The sequence below is a fragment of the Scyliorhinus torazame genome, chromosome 1 (genome assembly GCF_047496885.1).
Source record: "Scyliorhinus torazame isolate Kashiwa2021f chromosome 1, sScyTor2.1, whole genome shotgun sequence".
NCBI lineage: Eukaryota > Metazoa > Chordata > Chondrichthyes > Carcharhiniformes > Scyliorhinidae > Scyliorhinus > Scyliorhinus torazame.
The window spans coordinates 362439778-362461473 of NC_092707.1; the positions used below are offsets into that span (position 1 = coordinate 362439778).

Consider the following 21696-nt stretch of genomic DNA (forward strand, 5'->3'; position numbering starts at 1 on the left):
GATCAAGGGTGGCCAAATATGCAAAGCTGAAGAGTCAGAAAAATAAATTGTATGCTCGTATTCTGCCAGCAGTTTTAAGTTATTAGTCTGGTTATTGGTGCTGGTAGCCTCAGTGTAGCTAAAGTACACCATATCATTTTGAGATCCAGTTGATTGATGTGACATTTGAGATTCTTTGTGTTCGATTCATAGCTCATTGAGGCAGGAAACATGCCCACCTAATACCGAGAGAGGCCCCACGTCAGTCTCCTGGTGATGCCAAAACCACTCCTGATTAAGTCGGAAGGTGGAACTCCAGGCTTGTTGTGGCAGGATGTCTTAGGCTTAATAGTGAACCAGATGACACTCCGGAGCCCACTGGAATTTAGTGGTCGTTCAAGGATTAAATGGAGCTGCATGGCATTCCCTTGTGCACAGAAGACTGGTCTGCAAACCCTATTGTGTTTGCCAGCAGCTCCCCAGGGAGGCCTTTTGTAATGGGGCACTCTGTCCTTGATTGAGGAACTTGATGTTGGGAAGGGAGAGGCAGCTGAAATCCACCCCTCTCTGGCGATTCATACCCTGGCCACTCGCCTTTTGGTCTGGGTCCCATGATGATCCTGGACCTCTGGTGGATGCTGGCATTAGCTTCAATCAGCTGCTGGCCACTGATAGGCTGCCTCTGGGGTCCTTAATCAATGGGAAGGCCTGACGATGGCCACTTATTTCCATCAGGCTTCCCCCACAGAACTGATGGCTGTCCCGCCAATTCGCCAACTGAGATGACCCAACAGAATCCTGCCCTTTTATCAATCTATATCATTGCAGTCATTTCCTTTTGCACCTCCCTCATCCATGGCACCCATAGAATCCCTACAGTATAGAAGGAGTCCATCGGGTCTGCACCGTCCTGCCAAAACAGCACCCTACCTAAGCCAAACCCCCACGCGCTATCCCCGTAACCTCAGCTAGTCTGCACATCTTTGGACACTAAGGGGCAATTTAGCATGGCCTATCCACCTAACCTGCATATCTTTGGACTGAGAGAGGAAACCCGAGCACCTGGAGTAAACCCACCCAGACACAGGGAGAGTGTGCAAACTTCACACAGTCACCCAAGGCTGGAATTGAACCCGGGTCCCTGATGATGCGAGGCAGCAGTGCTAACCACTGTATTACCGTGCCACCCACTTAATTTTCTATACCACCTATTCTTCCTTTAGTATTTACATTTTATTCATTCTTCATTTATTCCTACTCTACCTTTCTATCCTCTCCATATTCTCTTATTCTTGCTTTTATGCCTCCAGTTCTTTTTTCCTTTGATCTGCTTCATTCTTTCTCTATCTCAGTCCTGCTGGCTCTCATTCATGCTCTTTTTAATCTCTCAGTCTGACTTATCCTGATTTATTTTGTTTACTCCAATCCCCATCTTGTTACTTTCATTCCTAATCCTCTCTTTCTTTTACCCACTTTCCGCTCTCTTTCATTCATTCCTCCTTTCCCTCATTCTTTCATACCCACTTTTATGATTTCCTCCTTGTTTATTTTTCCTCTCTCTCATGCTCTGTGTTCCTCATTTAATTGTTTTCCCCTCTCCTCCAACCTTTTTTTTTCATTAATTCTTTGGGGTTTGGGCTCGCTAGCTAGGAGAGCATTTATTGCCCATCCCTAATTGCCCTTGAAAAGGTGATGGTGAGCTGCCTTCTTGAACCGCTGCAGTCCATGTGGTGTAAGTACACCCGCGGTGCTGTTAGGGAGCGAGTTCCAGGATTTTGACCCAGCAATTATAGAATCATAGAAATTACAGTGCAGAAAGAAGCCATTCGGCCCATCGAGTCTGCACCGGCTCTTACAAAGAGCACCCAACTGAAGCCCACATATCTACCCTATCCCTGTAACCCAGTAACTCCCACTTAACATTTTTTGGACACTAAGGGCAATTTAGCATGGCCAATCCACCTAACCTGCACATCTTTGGACTGTGGGAGGAAACCAGAGCACCCGGAGGAAACCCACGCAGACACGGGGAGAATATGCAGACTCCGCACAGACAGTGACCCAAGCCGGAAATCGAACCTGGGACCCTGGAGCGATGAAGCAACTGTGCTAACCACTATGCTCCTGTACTGCCCACAGCAATAATGACGGAATGGCGATATATTTCCAAGTCAGGATGGTGGGTGACGTGTAGGGGAACCTTTGGGTGGTGGTGTTGCCATGTATCTGCTGCTTTTGCCCTTCTAGATGGTTGTGGTCGTTGGTTTGGAAGGTCCTGCCTAAGGAGCCTTGGTGACTTCCTGCAGTGCATCGTGTAGATAGTACACCCTGCTGCCAGTGTTTGTTGGTGGTGGAGTGAGTGAATGTTTGTGGATGGGGTACCAATCAAGTAGACTGCAATGTCCTGGATGGTGTTAAGCTTAGTGCCATTGGAGCTGCATTCATCCATGCAGGTGGAGAGTATTCCATTACATTCCTGATTTGTGTCTCATAGATGGTAGACAGGCTTTGGTGAATCAGGAGGTGAGTGACTCACTGCAGGATTCCGAGTCTCTGACCTGCTCTTGTAGCCACAGTATTGATATGACTAGTCCAGTTCAGTTTCTGCTCAATGGTAACCCCCCAGAATGTTGATAGTGGGGCATTCAGCGATGGTAATGCTCTCTCTTTTAGTTGTCATACCAGAAACATGTTTCGATCCATACCCATGGGTTTTTTGTTATTTGTCCATGCTTCTTTGTATTTATTTAAGTTAATTATAATATGTTGAGCTCTGAAGCCCAGACAATGATGAAGTTAGAATGCTAATGAGTTACCATGCTTGCATTTTAAAAAAACACTCGTTCAGAACTTCGCAACTTCCGACAATAATTCATTAGACTTGAGAAGAAATTAAACACAGATGTTTATCAAAATACAGATGCAAATTTAACTTCATACAAACAGTCTTTCTTATTTCATTCATGTGACTAGTTTTGAAGAACAAAGGATTTGTGGACTGTAATACCAGTCATGTTCTATAGATCTGAGTGGGGATTGGTCTGTGGTTGATTGCCTCATCCAAGTAAAATGCTAATAATAATGTATCATTGAAAATTTGTTCCATGTGTCTTTTTGAACAATTACAGGGAACCTAATTTTTCACGACAATTAGCCACTAATGAAAATGACTGGTCAGAAAATATCAAATCAAACCTGAAAAGGCATAGAACGCAAAGATCAAAGAGAAAAATAAAACAAAAACTGATACGTGGGGAACTGCCCTTTGCAGGCAAAAGGAATACGTCCAAGCATTTTAAATGAAACCGTTTGAATTAAAGTGTGGGGAAACAATATTTCCTTGGTGCACTCTCTTTGGTAATGCTTTGACCAATCAGAGTCGACTTGCCAATCAATCAGCATCCTTTTCTCCTGCAATATCTATTGTTGCTCCTCTTCAAATTTAGCATTCTACCGTCTGTCCTGGTGAGGTGCAGAATGAAAAGCTTCAGCAGCATGTTTCATTTTTTCAGCAATACATGGCTTTAAAGAAAATAACGTGCAGGCAGGAGAGAGGGCCTCGGGTGTTTTGCCTCTCTCCTGCTGTCTCCACTTGAGTCAGCCAGCAGAGTATAGACTGGGGATCTTAAAGCAAAAAGACATAAATTCCTATCTTCCACGTCTGTATAACTTAATATAGGCATTTACCTTGGAGGCCTCTGGAGTAGTTTGCTTCGTCATTGAGTGAAAGACCCCATCAATTCCAACAGAGAGTTAGAATTTTAAAAAAACCCGAATATGAAATAAGTGCAAGGCAAATCTAGCTTCTAAAACCAATTGTACAAAAATGATCCTTCTATAGATTCTGTAATTTTCAGGAAAAACTTTGTTTTCAGTACTTCATATTTGGATTGGATTTTGTTTATTGTCACGTGTACCAAGGTACAATGAAAAGTATTTTTCTGCGAGCAGTTCAGCAGATCATTAAGTAACCTTTCAGTAACCATGGGCGGGATTCTCCGACCCCCCGCCGAGTCAGAGAATTGCCGGGGGCTGGCGTGAATACCGCCCCCGCCGGTTGCCGAATTCTCCGGCACCGGAAATTCGGTGGGGGCGGGAATCGCGGCACGCTGGTCGGCGGGCCCTCCCGGCGATTCTCCGGCCCGCGATGGGCCGAAGTCCCGCTGCTGGAATGCCTGTCCCGCCGGCGAGAATCAAACCACCTCTCTTATCGGCGGGACTAGGCGGCGCGGGCGGGCTCCGGGGTCCTGAGGGGGGCGAGGGGCGATCTGGCCCGGGGTGTGCCCCCACGGTGGCCTGGCCCGCGATCGGGGCCCACCGATCCGCGGGCGGGCCTGTGCAGTGGGGGCACTCTTTTCCCTCCGCCTCGGCCACAGCCTTCACCATGTCCGACGTGGAAGAGACCCCCCCCGTGCATGCGCTGGGATGACGTCAGCAGCCGCTGACGGTCCCGCACATGCGCGGACTTCCGCCGGCCGGTGAAGTCCTTTTGGCCCGGCTGGCATGGCACCAAAGGCCTTTCCCGCCGGCCGGTGGTGCGCCAACCACTCCGGCGCGGGCCTAGCCCCTCAGGGTGACGGCTTGGCCCCGCACCTTTGGGGCGGCCCGACGCCAGAGTGGTTCCAGCCACTCCATCCCGCCGGAACACCCCCATGCCCCCCACCACCCCGGGCCGGGTAGGGGAGAATCCCAGCCCATATTGTACCTTGAGAGGAAAAAACATTCTATTTATGGTTTGTCGACATTTGCTTGTGTCCTGCAAAAATTGGTTTTGATATTGGGAATGAACCAGATAGATCAGAAACTTACAGTCATTGAACATTCAGTTTTGGAGCACTGTGATTAACAGATCTTATTGGAAGTGTAGAATATTAGCGGCCAGACTATTCAAAGGCAAGTAAAATATTTGGTGTTTTAAAGTGGAAATGTCACCATACTACCTGTAAATGCATTAAATTACAGCAATTAATTCACCTGAAAACTGTTGCTCTGTAACAGCTGTTTTGGATTTTATAAATGTATTCAATCAGGTGTCCTGTAAGAGTGAATGTTTGCGTTTTGTTAACGTTTTCCCTTTGTATTGAGTTTCTTTATTTTGACTGTCATATTTTTGTTCTGGCATTATAATTTATTCTGATTTTGTGTCCCTTTATTGTAGAGCACACAGCTTGGATTCTGATGATAATCGGATTGCCCTGTACCTCTGCCTACAATTGGCCTTCAACAGGCAGGTAGGTGCAAATGTCCCATTTCCTGCTGGTGCCATTGGTGTATTATTTCTGCTGAGGCAATTAAATATCTGGCATGTAAACAATATTTTTAGGGCGAGTGATATTGATAGTTAAAGCACTTGGAAAACTGCACGTATTGCAAAGGAGCAGCATTAATTCATGGGATGTGGGTGTTACTGGTTGGGCCAGCATTCCTAGTTACCCTTGAACTGAGGCACTTTAAGAGTCAATCACATTGATGTGGACCTGGAGTCACATGTAGGCCAGGCCAGATTTTCTTTCCAAAAGGATATTTGCGAAGCAGATGGGTCTTTGTGACAATTGGCAATGATTTCATGGTCATTCAGATTGATTTTATTCCCCATTGAATTCTGATTTCACCATCTGCCATGGTGGGATTTGAACCCTGGTCCCCAGAGCATTAACGTGGGTCCCTAGATCGCTAGTCCAGCAACAATGCCACTGCTTCACTATTTATCCTCTAGCATTCTAAATAGAAGATTATATAGAACATAGAACATACAGTGCAGAAGGAGGCCATTCGGCCCATCGAGTCTGCACCGACCCACCCAAGCCCTCACTTCCACCCTATCCCCGTAACCCAATAACCCCTCCTCAGATTTTTGGTCACTAAGGGCAATTTATCATGGCCAATCCACCTAACCTGCACGCCTTTGGACTGTGGGAGGAAACCGGAGCACCCGGAGGAAACCCCATGCAGACACGGGGAGAACGTGCAGACTCCGCACAGACAGTGACCCAGCAGGGAATCGAACCTGGGACCCTGGCGCTGTGAAGCCATAGTGCTATCCACTTGTGCTACCGTGCTGCACCAAGCACATCCCATGAATTAATGCTGCTCCTTTGCAATACGTGCAGTTTTCCAAGTGCTTTAACTATCAATATCACTCGCCCTACATTTACATTTCCCATGTAAATAAAAACATTTTCCCCAAAATGTTATTCATCTATTAGATCTATCTGCTAACTGTGATTGGAGTTTTAAAAAATCCCTCCATGCGCTCCATGATCTGAATGGCGATTGTTTTCTTTTAGAATTGTGGATTTTATCTTCAGGTTGACTAAAATGGGAGGAGTGACACTGATGAGAGGGAGATTTAAAAACAAACCTCAAGGTTTTGATTTTGTGATCCAAATTTGTTTAGTTGGAAAAAGAGGTTGTCTGGCCTTGAAAGAAAGAGCTGGGGCGGGATTCTCTGACCCCATGCTGGGTCGGAGAATCGGCGGTGGGGGGGGGGGGGGGGCGGCGTGAATCCCGCTCCGACGCCGGTTTTCGGGTGGGGGCAGGCATCGCGCCACACTGGTCGGGGGCCGTTGGCAGAGGCCCACGGCAATTCTCCGGTCGCCCGTTTTCGGCCAGTCCCGCCGGCGTGGATTAGACATGGACCATACCGGCCTGGCCCGTGATCGGGGCCCACCAGGCATGGGCTGACAAGTGCCAGGCAATGACCATCTCCTACAGGAGACGATCCAATCATTGCCCCATGACATTCAATGGCATTACCATCGCTGAATCCCCCACAATCAATATCCATTGATCCAAAACTGAACTGGACTAGCCATATTAATACTGTGGCTACCAATCCTATGGTGAGTAACTCACCTCCTGACCCTTCCAAAGTCAGTCCACCATCTACAAGACACAAGTCAGGAGTGTAATGGAATACTCTCCACTTGCATGGATGAGCGCAGCTCCAACGATACTGAAGAATCTCAACACCATCCTGGACAAAGCAGCCCGCTTGATTCAATCCCTCCACCATCACCTTCTGCAGGGCAACTAGGGATGGACACTGGCCTAGCCAGTGACACCCGCACCCCGTAAATGAACTAAAAAAAACATCCTTTCCTCTTCATTCATTTTTTAAAGTTAAGGGGCTGGGTTCTACATTTCTGCGACTAAGTGCTGGCTCGAACGGAGAATCCACGGGAGGTTTGCGTCAAAGAAATCGGCGTGAAACCCTCACTGATTCCGGTGCCAGTGAGGGCTAGTACCGGCGCCAACTGGAACTGCCGCCTCCTGCACCAAAAACAGCCGGATCCCATTCCGCGTATGCGCACGGCTGATGACCAGCAGCGGTCGCGGCGTACAACATGGCGCCGGCCGTGCGCGGACCCAACCCGCCGTCTGCGACCCTACAGCCCACCACCCACCAGTCCCCACAGCCCTCGCAGAAGCCCCCCCCTCGGCCAGCGGCACGGATCCTGGTCACAGTCCGCCGCCATCACGCCAGGTTCACGATTTGGTTTTTTTAAAAATTTGTTTTTATTCAAAATTTTTCAATAAGTTTTACAAACCACTACAAAAAGAACAACGAAAAGAAAACATTGCAATAAAACAGAAAACAACTCAACCATTTAACAATTTAACAAAGCAAGGTGGGGTATCTGCCCTTTACAACTAAAAACCATCCACCGCCCAAACCACCACCACCACCCCTCTGGTTCTCTGGTTTGCTGCTGCTGCTGACCTCCACCTAACGTTCCGCGAGAAAGTCAAGGGAATGGTTGCCGCCGCCTGGAGAACCCCTGCAAGGACCCTCGCAAGGCAAACTTTATCCTCTCCAACCTGAGAAACCCCGCCATGTCACTGACCCAAGCCTCTACGCTTGGGGGCTTTGTGTCCCTCCACAATAACAAGAGCCTTCTCCGGGCTACCAGGGAGGCAAAGGCCAGAAATCCGGCCTCTTTCGACTCCTGCACCTCCGGATCGTCTGATACCCCAAATATTGCTATCCCCCAGCTCGGTTTTACCCGAGTATCCAAGACCTTGGACAAGGCCTTTGCGAAGCCTTTCCAAAATCCTGTAAGTGCCGGGCATGCCCAGAACATATGGGCATGGTTTGCTGGGCTCCCTGAACACCTCACACACCTGTCCTCTACCCCAAAGAACTTACTCATTCTCGCTCCTGTCATATGCGCCCGGTGCACCACCTTAAACTGAATCAGGCTAAGCCTGGCGCAAGATGAGGAGGAATTGACCCTGCCCAGGGCGTCAGCCCACAGGCCCTCACCCAGCTCCTCACCCAGCTCCTCCTCCCACTTGCCCTTCAGCTCCTCCACTGAGGCGTCCTCTGCCTCCTGCAGCTCCTGATATATTTCCAATATCTTGCCATCCCCTACCCACACCCCCGAGACCACCCTATCCTGTATCCTCCGGGCAGGCAGCAGTGGGAATTCCCCCAACTTCTTTTTCCCGAACGCCCGAACCTGCATGTACCTAAAGGTATTCCCCGGGGGTAGCCCAAATTTCTCCTCCAGCGCCCTCAGACTAGCAAAAGTCCCATCAATGAACAAATTCCCCATCCTTTTGATACCCGCCCTGTCTATTCTACCCGGAATGAACCTGTGATTGTTCTGTATCGAGGCCCAGACTGAAGCCCCTGCTTCCCCCCTCTGCCGTCTCCACTGCCCCCAGATGCTCAATATCGCCGCCACCATCGGGCTTGTGGTATACCGCGTCGGCGGAAGCGGCAATGGTGCCGTTATCAGTGCCCCCAAGCTAGTATCTTCACAAGACGCCGCTTCCAACCGTTTCCACGCCGCCCCCTCTCCCTCCATTACCCATTTCCGAATCATGGATATATTCGCTGCCCAGTAATAGCTGCAAAAACAGTCCTGTTTGTCCACACAAATCCCGTAAGAATCCTATTTACCCACTTGAAAAAGGACTTTGGGATGAGAATGGGCAGGCACTGGAAGACGAACAAGAACCTGGGGAGGACCGTCATCTTTACGGACTGCACCCTGCCCGCCAGGGAAAGCGGCAGCATGTCCCACCTCTTAAAGTCCTCCTCCATCTGATCCACCAGCCGCGCTAAATTGAGCTTGTGCAGCACCCCCCCAGCTCTTAGCCACCTGAATGCCCAAGTAGCGAAAGCTCCTCTCCACCATCTTAAGCGGTAGCTCTCCCAGTCTCTTTTCCTGACCCCTCGCATGTATCACAAAAAGCTTGCTTTTTCCAACATTCAGCTTATACCCCGAAAAGTCTCCGAAATCCCTAAGAATCTGCATGACCTCCCCCATCCCCTCCACCGGATCCGCAATGTACAGGAGCAGGTCATCCGCATACAGTGAAACACGATGCTCCCCCCCCCCGAACCAACCCCTCCAGTTTCTGGACTCCCTCAATGCCATGGCCAGCGGCTCATTCGCCAGGGCAAACGGACAGGGGACATCGTCCCAGTTCGGAGCATACACATTCACTAGCGCCACCCGGGCCCCCTGCAACCTGCCACTCACCATAACATATCGACCCCCTATATCCGCCACAATACCCGCCGCCTCAAACGCCACACGCTTGCTCACCAAAATTACGACCGCCCTGTTCTTTGCAACCAGCCCTGAGTGGAAAACCTGCTCCATCCATCCTTTCCTCAGCATGGTTTGATCCGCGATCTTCAGGTGCGTTTCTTGTAGCATGGCTACGTCTGCCTTTCGCCCCTTTAAGTGCGAAAACACACGGGCCCTCTTGACCGGCCCATTCAGGCCTCTCACGTTCCACGTGATCAGCCTGGTCAGAGGGCTACTCCCCCACTCCCCTCCTTGCCGACTAGCCATCTCCTTTTTTAGGCCAGCCACGTGCCCGCGCCTCCCGCACCCTCCAGCCGCCCAGTCAGCATAGCAGCATCCCAGCCCCCCCCCCCCCATAACCCCCCCCACCCCCCACCCCCCCCCCAGTCAAGCATCTGCTCAACCCCCCTAACCCCCCGCTATTGCACTCCCGTAAGTCAGCTGACTCATGCTGACCCCGGCCGCCTCCACCTCCAGTCCCCCTGTGGGTTCCCCTTACAAATCTGCAACCTCCCCCCCGCCCCCGCCCCCCCTACCTAAGTTGGGTAGAGAGAGTCCCCCCCCCCCCCCCCGTGTGCACAGAGAAAGAAAAACAAAACAAAGTACCCAACTGTGACCTCGCCCAAAGCCTCGAGGGCCCAGGGCAAAGGGGCCACAAAAACCCAAGAAAACACAGGGAAAACCCCAACATAACCCCCCCCCCCCCCCCAACCAACAACCCCCACAACATACTGCAGTCCATTAACTCTAGTCCAGCTTTTCATTCTTGATGAAAGTCCACGCCTCATCCGGCGTGTCGAAATAGTGGTGCCGGTCCTGATATGTAACCCACATCCTCGCCAGTTGTAACAGCCCGAACTTCACCCCCTTTCCGTGGAGGACCGTCTTAGCCCTGTTGAATCCCGCACGCTTCTTGGCCAGCTCTGCACTCCAGTCCTGATAAATACGGATCTCGGTGTTCTCCCACCTGCTGCTCCGCTCCTTCTTCGCCCATCGCAGGACACACTCCTTGTTGGTGAAGCGGTGGAACCTTACCACCATAGCTCTCGGCGGCTCGTTCGCCCTAGGCCTCCTTGCCAGGACTCTGTGCAACCCATCCAGCTCCAGGGGCCGTGGGAAAGCCCCCGCGCCCAGCACCGTACTCAGCATCGTGGTCACATACGCCCCAGCATCCGACCCCTCCACGCCTTTAGGGAGACCCAGAATCCGCAGGTTCTGCCTCCTTGACCTATTCTCCAGGTCCTCCAGCTTCTCCTGCCATTTTTTGTGCAGCGTCTCGTGGGGCCTCCAATCTAACCGCCAGGCCCAGAATCTCGTCCTCATTATCAGAGGCCTTCTGCTGCACCTCCTTGATCTCCGTCCCCTGCACCTTTTGGGTCTCCATCAACCTTTCAATCGACGCCTTCATAGGGGCCAGCATCTCCGCCTTTAAATCCGCTAAGAAGTTTCTTAAAAACTCCTGCTGCTCCCGTGACCACTGGGCCCACGCTGCCTGATGCCCGCCAGCCGCCATCTTGCTTTTTTGCACCCATTCTCCTCTCTTCTCCAAAGCCGCTTTTGTAATCGCCCCACTCCTGGTCCACTCCATACAACGCTGTGGGACGCTCACTGTTTCCTTCCCACACCGGGAATCACCGTCAAAGTGCCGCTGGAGCTCCTTAAAAGGGCCCAAAAGTCTGTTATCGGCGGGACTTGCCGTTCGTGCAACCTACGTAGGCATAGCCGCAACCGGAAGTCCCCTAGGTTCACGATTTGTGTGACCACACGTGGTATGCGCCGTCGGGAACTGGGCCCATTGGGAATGGTGCATTGCAAGTGGGCCGGCCGATGTGGCGCCAACGGCAATGCGACTGCGCGTGACGCGCATCAGGATGACGCCATTTTGGAGTGGGTGGCGCATGGCCGGCCGGCCTCAAACAGCCGCCAGCCCCGATTATGGCGTCGGATCCCATTCTCCGCCCGATCGCCGAACACTGTTTCGGCATCGGGCAACGGAGAATCCCGCCCTTGTTCTTTATTGCTTTGAAAGTGTTTTATTTAGTTTTCCTTTCACCATATTATTCTGACTTTTAGTTTGGTCTTTATTCTTCTCCATTTCACCTCCTTTCACCTCATACTGGTGTTGGTGTGATTGAGATATCTCAAAGTGGTTTGTGTTTTACAGAAGGTAGGAGCTTTGTTCTTTTCAACAAATCTTTTCTCTCCACCCAAAAGGGGTACAGTGTGGCGATTGAGAATAAAACAAAGACTTCATGTAATGATTTAAAATATGTTTTATTAAATCATCGGTGCATCGGTTTAGATGTAACTTCCATCTTTCTTGTTACCCCTCACCAACAGGTACTGAATATACACACTGAATATATACACACTGAATATACACACTGAATATACACACTGAATATACACACTGAATATATACACTGGATATACACACTGAATATACACACTGAATATATACACACTGAATATACACACTGAATATACACACTGAATATACACACTGAATATACACACTGAATATACACACTGAATATACACACTGGATATACACACTGAATATACACACTGAATATACACACTGAATATATACACACTGAATATACACACTGAATATACACACTGAATATACACACTGAATATACACACTTGACACTAATTTTGACCAGCCTCATATCTTTATCTAGTTGGCTGTATTACTATGGGGAATCCATTGTCTCGTGTGAATTAACAAGTAAAAATTGTGTTTTATTGATTTATGGAAAAGTTATTTTCATCTTTGCTGCTTCCTCCTCCCATACTTTACATCAGATGGCAGCAGCTATTTTCTTAATCCTCTGCTGATGCCACTTAGTTCTCATACACTGACTCTCCTTCCAGCAGTCCCTTCCTGCCTTTATCTCCTTTATTAGCTAGAGATTTACCATATGGAAGAATGAGTGAAAAATCAATGCATGTGATACCGGAACAGGCAAATAAATGTTTTTCTCTGTGACTTACTGTAATCTGAGGCTGGATTTTACAGTCCAGAATTTAACAATAACAGACTGGGATTTTTCATTGACTCTGCAACTGTAAATATTTTTGATGTGTTTAAATTTGTTTTGCAGATCTCTGAAGCCATTGAACAGTTACAAGTAGCACTTAAGCTCAGGAATGATGACATTCATTCTCTCCATTTGCTGACACTTCTGTTTTCTGCCCAAAAACATTATCAACGCGCTCTGGAGGTCATCGACATGGCAGTCAACGAGTACCCAGAAAACTTCAGGTATCAATACACAGTAATTTTTTCACGTAGTAATTGCTGATATTTGATGAGCTGCTCCGTTCTCTGTGATTGGTACCTTTCCACAGCCCTTGATTTATGGAATCAATGGATACAGTGAAAGTAATTAGTATTGATTAATTGAAAAGCAAATTCGATATGTTGCTTTCAGAAAATATTATCTGAGGATGCAGTATATGAGTATTTTAAGATATAACATATGTTAAGTATGGGAAGCTTGAAAGAAAGTGATCTTAGATCTACGGTTCCTAACGCTCTCCACTATTAGGTGTTTTCCTTCCTTCATTTTTTAGATATTGATTGCCATGACCAGCCAATAACTTATATCATGGGTGGGATTCTCTCAGCCCGGGGCCGGGCTGGAGAATCCCCGCGACCGGCGCGAATCGCGCCATGCCGCCCCGATGCCGGCACGCGATTCTCCGCAGAGCCATCGTAAAAAAGCCGAGTCCCGCCGGCGCCGTCCACACCTGCTCTCAGCCGGTGTGGAAGGGTCGGGGGGGGGCGGCCTGTGGGGGAGATGGGGGGATCCAACCACGGGGGGGGCCTCCGATGTGGTCTGGCCCATGATCGGGGTCCATCGATCGGCGGGCTGGCCTCTCTGGCTGGCGGCCTCCTTTCTTCCGCGCCGGCCCCTGTAGCCCTGCGCCATGTTGCGTCGGGGTCGGCGCGTTGAAGGAAGCAACTGCGCATGCGCGCGTTGGCACCGGTGCCACTGCGCATGCGCGGATCCCGTAGCGCCCATTTGACTCCGGGATCAGCAGCTGGAGCGGCGTGAACCGCTCCAGTGCCGTGCTGGCCCCCTGTAGGGGTCAGAATTGCTGATCCGGAGGCCATGTTGACACCGTCGAGTAATGCGACCCCGTTTCCGACGGCGTCAACACTTAACCTCAGGATCACAGAATCCCGCCCCATATGACTACCAGTATGGTAGAAGGCAAATTGAATAGACTTTGGCTATTTGTCTAACATTTCCTATGCTCTTATCTCACTCCTGGATTCCTTTGTCTAAGCCAAGCAGACATGAGAAGAACCAGAGAAACAATTCTCATCCCTCTAACAATGTTCCTTCTAAAGTGTGTATGTACGCAGTTGTGCAGCTATTTGAAATGTCCCACGCATGTAATAAATATGCCGTGCACAACAGTGAGCTCAAGCGGGGAAGGGCCAGGGCTAATCATCAAACCCTAACTGCATTAGCTCAAACAGCAGGAGAGAGAGCAGGAAAAATTCAACTGTGACTGGAAGAGCATCAAGTGTGGGAGAAAGGGAATCTGATTGGAGGAGAACCAAGGGCGGGGAGCAGTCTAACTTGGAAGGATAGGCTTGAACCAAATCAGAGTGATGGGATCTGTGGAACATCTGGCTGCCAGCACTAAATTAAGGCTGAGATTCGGGGTGTGCAAACAGGTTGTAATGGCCCAAAATTCAAGCTGGATTTGAAAGGACGAGAAAAGCTCACAACAACAAAAGGAAATGAAGCAAGTGGACACAGCCCATCATAAGTCGTAACCAAATAAAAACACAACCTGGATTGGAATTAAACAATTGATCTTTGTCTCAATGAGTGGCTAATGGTTTCTGATGGGCAGATTTGGAATTCAGTTTTGATTATTGATTATGTACAGGGAGCATGGCCAGTAAAGGCTTGCCTTTAGCAATGATTGACCCACATATGCCGGTTTGGAAACTGCAGGAAATATTTTCTTTCATGAGATGTGGTCATTGCTGGCAATGCCCGCATTTGCTACCCATCACTAATTACCCTTGGCTTACTAGGCCATTTTAATAGGCTGTTAAGAATCAACCACATTGCTGTGGGTTGGGAGTCACATGTAGGCCGACCAGGTAAAGACAGCAGATTCCTTCCCTAAAGGATATTAATGAAGCGGATTTTACAGCAATCAATGATAGTTTCATGGTCATCATTACTGAAGCTCCTAATTCTAGACTTTTTAAAATATAAATTCCATCAGATGTCATCTGATTGTGAGGTGTATTTCAGTTTAGCAATCTGGATGGATTTTTAAGATTCCTTATGATCTAAGCACAGACTTCAAGACTTGTGCATCCTCTCTGCTCCTTTCACATTTCAGCTACTCTCCTGAAAGTGTGAACTGTGAACACTTGCATCAGCAAAGAAGTGCGAAGAAGCTCAGGGGCAGGATTCGCTGACCCCACGCCGGGTCGGAGAATCGCCGGGGGCTGGCATGAATCCCGCCCCCGCCATGTCCCGAAGTCTCCGCCACCAGAGACTCGGCGGGGGCAGGAATCGCGCCGCGCCGGACGGCGCGCCCACCCCCGCCGATTCTCCGGCCCGCGATGGGCCGAAGTCCGGCTGCTGGAATGCCTGTACCGCCAGCGTGGATTAAACCACCTTTTGAACGGCGGGACAAGGCGGCGCGGGCAGGCTCCGGGGTCTTGGGGGGGGGGGGGGGGGGGGCGCGGGGCGATCTGGCCCCGTGGGGTGCCCCCACGGTGGCCTGGCCCGCGATCGGGGCCCACCGATCCGCGGGTGGGCCTGTGCCGTGGGGGGCACTCTTTTTCTTCAGCCTTCGCCATGGTCTTCACTATGGCAGAGGCGGAAGAGACCCCCTCCCCTGCGCATAGCCCGGCGAAGACCTTTCGGCCCCGGCTGGTGTGGCGCCAAAGGCCTTTCCCGCCAGCCGGCGGAGCGCAAACCACTCCGGCGCGGGCCTAGCCCCTCAAGGTGAGGGTTTGGCCCCTAAAGGTGCGGAGACTTCCGCCGACCCCACCCCGCCGGGTAGGGGAGAATCCCGCCCCAGATGTATGTGGGTAGATAAAATGTGACATGAAAAAGGATAGAATGAGGTATGTGAGCAAAGGGAGAATGCAACCAGGAGCAAGGAGATGTGAAAGTAGCAATGCGATAGATGAGAGAGGGAGTGGGAGAATGGGAAGGGTGGGTGTGGAGTGGGAGCACGGGCAGGGTGGGTGTGCAGTGGGAGAATGGGAAGGGTGGGTGTGGAGTGGGAGAATGGGAAGGGGGGGTGTGGAGTGGGAGAATGGGAAGGGTGGGTGTGGAGTGGGAGAATGGGAAGGGTGGGTGTGGAATGGGAGAATGGGAAGGGTGGCTGTGGAGTGCGATAATGGGAAGGATGGGTGTGGAGAGAGCACGGGAAGGGTGGGTGTGGAGTGGGAGGATGGGTGGATGTGGAGAGAGCACAGGAATGGTGGATGTGGAGTGGGAGAATGGGAAGGGTGGGTGTGGAGAGAGCACGGGAAGGGTGGGTGTGGAGTGGGAGAATGGGAAGGGTGGGTGTGGAGTGGGAGAATGGGAAGGGTGGGTGTGGAGTGGGAGGATGGGTGGATGTGGAGAGAGCACAGGAATGGTGGATGTGGAGTGGGAGAATGGGAAGGGTGGGTGTGGAGAGAGCACGGGAAGGGTGGGTGTGGAGTGGGAGAATGGGAAGGGTGGGTGTGGAGTGGGAGAATGGGATGGGTGGATGTGGAGAGAGCACAGGAATGGTGGATGTGGAGTGGGAGAATGGGAAGGGCGGGTGTGGAGTGGGAGAATGGGAAGGGTGGGTGTGGAGTGGGAGAATGGGAAGGGTGGGTGTGGAGTGGGAGAATGGGATGGGTGGATGTGGAGAGAGCACAGGAATGGTGGATGTGGAGTGGGAGAATGGGAAGGGTGGGTGTGGAGAGAGCACGGGAAGGGTGGGTGTGGAGTGGGAAAATGGGAAGGGTGGGTGTGGAGTGGGAGAATGGGAAGGGTGGGTGTGGAGTGGGAGAATGGGATGGGTGGATGTGGAGAGAGCACAGGAATGGTGGATGTGGAGTGGGAGAATGGGAAGGGTGGGTGTGGAGTGGGAGAATGGGAAGGGCGGGTGTGGAGTGGGAGAATGGGAAGGGTGGGTGTGGAGTGGGAGAATGGGAAGGGTGGGTGTGGAGTGGGAGAATGGGAAGGGTGGGTGTGGAGTGGGAGAATGGGAAGGATGGGTGTGGAGAGAGCACGGGATGGGTGGGTGTGGAGTGGGAGAATGGGAAGGGTGGGTGTGGAGTGGGAGAATGGGAAGGGTGGGAGAATGGGAAGGGTGGATGTGGAGAGAGCACGGGAAGGGTGGGTGTGGAGTGGGAGAATGGGAAGGGTGGGTGTGAAGTGGGAGAAAGGGAAGGAGGGGTGTGGAGTGGGAGAATGGGAAGGGTGGGTATGGAGTGGGAGAACGGGAAGGGTGGGTGTGGAGTGGGAGAATCGGAAGGGTGGGTGTGGAGTGAGAGCACGGGTAGGGTGGGTGTGGAGTGGGAGAATGGGAAGGGTGGGTATGGAGTGGGAGAATGGGAAGGGAGGGTGTGGAGTGGGAGAATGGGAAGGGTGGGAGAATGGGAAGGGTGGGTGTGGAGAGAGCACGGGACGGGTGGGTGTGGAGTGGGAGAATGGGAAGGGTGGATGTGGAGAGAGCACAGGAATGGTGGATGTGGAGTGGGAGAATGGGAAGGGTGGGTGTGGAGTGGGAGAATGGGAAGGGTGGGTGTGGAGTGGGAGAATGAGAAGGGTGGGTGTGGAGTGGGAGAATGGGAAGTGTGGGTATGGAGAGAGCACGGGAAGGGTGGGTGTGGAGTGGGAGAATGGGAAGGGTGGGTGTGGAGTGGGAGAATGGGAAGGGTGGGTGTGGAGTGGGAGAGTGGGAAGGGTGGGTGTGGATTGGAAGAATGGGAAGGGTGTGTGTGGAATGGGAGAATAGGAAGGATGGATGTGGAGTGGGAGAATGGGAAGGGTGGGTGTGGAGTAGGAAAATGGGAAGGTTGGGTGTGGAGAGAGCACGGGAAGGGTGGGTGTGGAGTGGGAGAATGGGAAGGGTGGGTGTGGAGTGGGAGAATGGGAAGGGTGGGTGTGGATTGGAAGAATGGGAAGGGTGTGTGTGGAATGGGAGAATAGGAAGGATGGATGTGGAGTGGGAGAATGGGAAGGGTGGGTGTGGAGTAGGAAAATGGGAAGGTTGGGTGTGGAGTGGGAGAATGGGAAGGGTGGGTATGGAGTGGGAGAATGGGAAGGGTGGGTGTGGAGTGGGAGAATGGGAAGGGTGGGTATGGAGTGGGGGAATGGGAAGGGAGGGTGTGGAGTGGGAGAATGGGATGGGTGGGAGAATGGGAAGGGTGGGTGTGGAGAGAGCACGGGAAGGGTGGGTGTGGAGTGGGAGAATGGGAAGGGTGGATGTGGAGAGAGCACAGGAATGGTGGATGTGGAGTTGGAGAACGGGAAGGGTGGGTGTGGAGTGGGAGAATGGGAAGTGTGGGTGTGGAGCGAGCACGGGATGGGTGAGTGTGGAGTGGGAGAATGGGAAGGGTGGGTGTGGAGTGGGAAAATGGGAAGGGTGGGTGTGGAGTAGGAAAATGGGAAGGGTGGGTGTGGAGTGGCAGAACGGGTAGGGTGGGGTGTGGTGACGGGAGAACGGGAAGGGTGGGTGTGGAGTGGGAGAACGGGAAGGGTGGGTGTGGAGTGGGAGAATAGGAGGGGTGGGTGTGTAGTGGGAGAACGGGAAGGGTGTATGTGGAGGTTGAGCATGGGTAGAGTGGGTGTGGAGTGGGAGAATGGGAGGGGTGGGTGTGGAGTGGGAGAACGGGAAGGGTGGGGTGTGGAGACGGGAGAACGGGAAGGGTGGGTGTGGAGTGGGAGAACGGGAAGGGTGGGTGTGGAGTGGGAGAACAGGAGGGGTGGGTGTGTAGTGGGATAACGGGAAGGGTGAATGTGGAGTTTGAGCATGGGTAGAGTGGGTGTGGAGTGGGAGAATGGGAAGGGTGGGTGTGGAATCGAAGAATGGTAAGTGTGGGTGTGGAGTGGGAGAAAAGGAAGGGTGGGTGTGGAGTGGGAGAATGGGAAGGGTGGGCGTGGAGTGGGAGAATGGGAATGGTGGGTGTGGAGTGGGAGAATGGGAAGGGTGGGTGTGGAGTGGGAGAATGGGAAGGGTGGCTGTGGAGTGGGATAATGGGATGGGTGTGGAGTGGGAGAACAGGAGGGGTGGGTGTGTAGTGGGAGAACGGGAAGGGTGAATGTGGAGTTTGAGCATGGGTAGAGTGGGTGTGGAGTGGGAGAATGGGAAGGGTGGGTGTGGAATGGAAGAATGGTAAGTGTGGGTGTGGAGTGGGAGAAAAGGAAGGGTGGGTGTGGAGTGGGAGAATGGGAAGGGTGGGCGTGGAGTGGGAGAATGGGAATGGTGGGTGTGGAGTGGGAGAATGGGAAGGGTGGGTGTGGAATGGGAGAATGGGAAGGGTGGCTGTGGAGTGGGATAATGGGAAGGATGGGTGTGGAGAGAGCACGGGAAGGGTGGGTGTGGAGTGGGAGAATGGGATGGGTGGATGTGGAGAGAGCACAGGAATGGTGGATGTGGAGTGGGAGAATGGGAAGGGTGGGTGTGGAGTGGGAGAATGGGAAGGGTGGGTGTGGAGTGGGAGAATGGGAAGGGTGGGTGTGGAGTGGGAGAATGGGAAGGGTGGGTGTGGAGTGGGAGAATGGGAAGGGTGGGTGTGGAGTGGGAGAATGGGAAGGATGGGTGTGGAGAGAGCACGGGATGGGTGGGTGTGGAGTTGGAGAATGGGAAGGGTGGGTGTGAAGTGGGAGAAAGGGAAGGAGGGGTGTGGAGTGGGAGAATGGGAAGGGTGGGTATGGAGTGGGAGAACGGGAAGGGTGGGTGTGGAGTGGGAGAATGGGAAGGGTGGGTGTGGAGTGGGAGCACGGGTAGGGTGGGTGTGGAGTGGGAGAATGGGAAGGGTGGGTGTGGAGTGGGAGAATGGGAAGGGTGGGTATGGAGTGGGAGAATGGGAAGGGAGGGTGTGGAGTGGGAGAATGGGACGGGTGGAAGAATGGGAAGGGTGGGTGTGGAGAGAGCACGGGAAGCGTGGGTGTGGAGTGGGAGAATGGGAAGGGTGGGTGTGAAGTGGGAGAAAGGGAAGGAGGGGTGTGGAGTGGGTGAATGGGAAGGGTGGGTATGGAGTGGGAGAACGGGAAGGGTGGGTGTGGAGTGGGAGAATGGGAAGGGTGGGTGCGGAGTGGGAGCACGGGTAGGGTGGGTGTGGAGTGGGAGAATGGGAAGGGTGGGTGTGGAGTGGGAGAATGGGAAGGGTGGGTATGGAGTGGGAGAATGGGAAGGGAGGGTGTGGAGTGGAAGAATGGGAAGGGTGGGAGAATGGGAAGGGTGGGTGTGGAGAGAGCACGGGAAGGGTGGGCGTCGAGTGGGAGAATGGGAAGGGTGGATGTGGAGAGAGCACAGGAATGGTGGATGTGGAGTGGGAGAATGGGAAGGGTGGGTGTGGAGTGGGAGAATGGGAAGTGTGGGTATGGAGAGAGCACGGGAAGGGTGAGTGTGGAGTGGGAGAATGGGAAGGGTGGGTGTGGAGTGGGAGAATGGGAAGGGTCGATGTGGAGTGGGAGAATGGGAAGGGTGGGTGTGGAGAGAGCACGGGAAGGGTGGGTGTTGAGTGGGAGAATGGAAAGGGTGGGTGTGGAGTGGGAGAATGGGAAGGATGGATGTGGAGTGGGAGAATGGGAAGGGTGGGTGTGGAGTAGGAAAATGGGAAGGGTGTGTGTGGAGTGGCAGAACGGGTAGGGTGGGTGTGGAGTGGGAGAACGGGAAGGGTGGGGTGTGGAGACGGGAGAACGGGAAGGGTGGGTGTGGAGTGGGAGAACGGGAAGGGTGGGTGTGGGGTGGGAGAACAGGAGGGGTGGGTGTGTAGTGGGAGAACGGGAAGGGTGAATGTGGAGATTGAGCATGGGTAGAGTGGGTGTGGAGTGGGAGAATGGGAAGGGTGGGCGTGGAGTGGGAGAACGGTAAAGGTGGGTGTGGTGTGGGAGAACGGGAAGGGTGGGTGTGGAGTGGCAGAACGGGAAGGGTGGTTTTGGAGTGGGAGAACGGGAAGGGTGGGTGTGGAGATGGGAGAACGGGAAGGGTGGGTGTGGAGTGGGAGAATGGGAAGGGTGGGTGTGGAATGGAAGAATGGTAAGGGTGGGTGTAGAGTGGGAGAAAGGGAAGGGTGGGTGTGGAATGGAAGAATGGTAAGGGTGGGTGTAGAGTGGGAGAAAGGGAAGGGTGGGTGTGGAGTGGGAGAATGGGAAGCGTGGGTGTGGAGTGGGAGAACGGGAAGGGTGGTTGTGGAGTGGGGAGTGGGAGAACGGGAAGGGTGGGTGTGGAGTGGGAGAAGGGGAAGGGTGGGTGTGGAGTGGGAGAACGGGAAGGGTGGGTGTGGAGTGGGAGAAAGGGAAGGGTGGGTGTGGAATGGAAGAATGGTAAGGGTGGGTGTAGAGTGGGAGAAAGGGAAGGGTGGGTGTGGAGTGGGAGAATGGGAAGCGTGGGTGTGGAGTGGGAGAATGGGAAGGGTGGTTGTGGAGTGGGGAGTGGGAGAACGGGAAGGGTGGGTGTGGAGTGGGAGAAGGGGAAGGGTGGGTGTGGAGTGGGAGAACGGGAAGGGTGGGTGTGGAGTGGGAGAAAGGGAAGGGTGGGTGTGGAGTGGGAGAATGGGAAGGGTGGGTGTGGAGTGGGAGAATGGGAAGGGTGGGTGTGGAGTGGGAGAATGGGAAGGGTGGGTGTGGAGTGGGAGAATGGGAAGTGTGAGTGTGGAGAGAGCACGGGAAGGGTGAGTGTGGAGTGGGAGAATGGGAAGGGTGGGTGTGGAGTGGGAGAATGGGAAGGGTGGGTGTGGAGTGGGAGAATGGGAAGGGTGGGTGTGGAGAGAGGAAGGGTGGGTGTGGAGTGGGAGAATGGGAAGGGTGGGTGTGGAGTGGGAAAATGGGAAGGGTGGGTGTGGATTGGAAGAATAGGAAGGGTGGGTGTGGAATGGGAGAATAGGAAGGATGGATGTGGAGTGGGAGAATGGGAAGGGTGGGTGTGGAGTAGGAAAATGGGAAGAGTGGGTGTGGAGTGGCAGACC

General features: G+C 52.7%; 1 protein-coding gene across 4 annotated transcripts in view; it reads left to right on the forward strand.

Annotated features, from left to right (window-relative positions):
* Positions 1 to 21696, forward strand: part of LOC140426372 (tetratricopeptide repeat protein 7A-like) — a 515720-nt gene that overhangs the window by 246321 nt on the left and 247703 nt on the right. For all 4 annotated transcript variants that reach the window (XM_072511044.1, XM_072511055.1, XM_072511074.1 and 1 more), the window contains 2 exons: positions 5138 to 5210; positions 12635 to 12795. In XM_072511044.1, coding sequence (XP_072367145.1) covers positions 5138 to 5210; positions 12635 to 12795 — 234 coding nt within the window. The remainder of the gene's footprint in view (positions 1 to 5137; positions 5211 to 12634; positions 12796 to 21696) is intronic.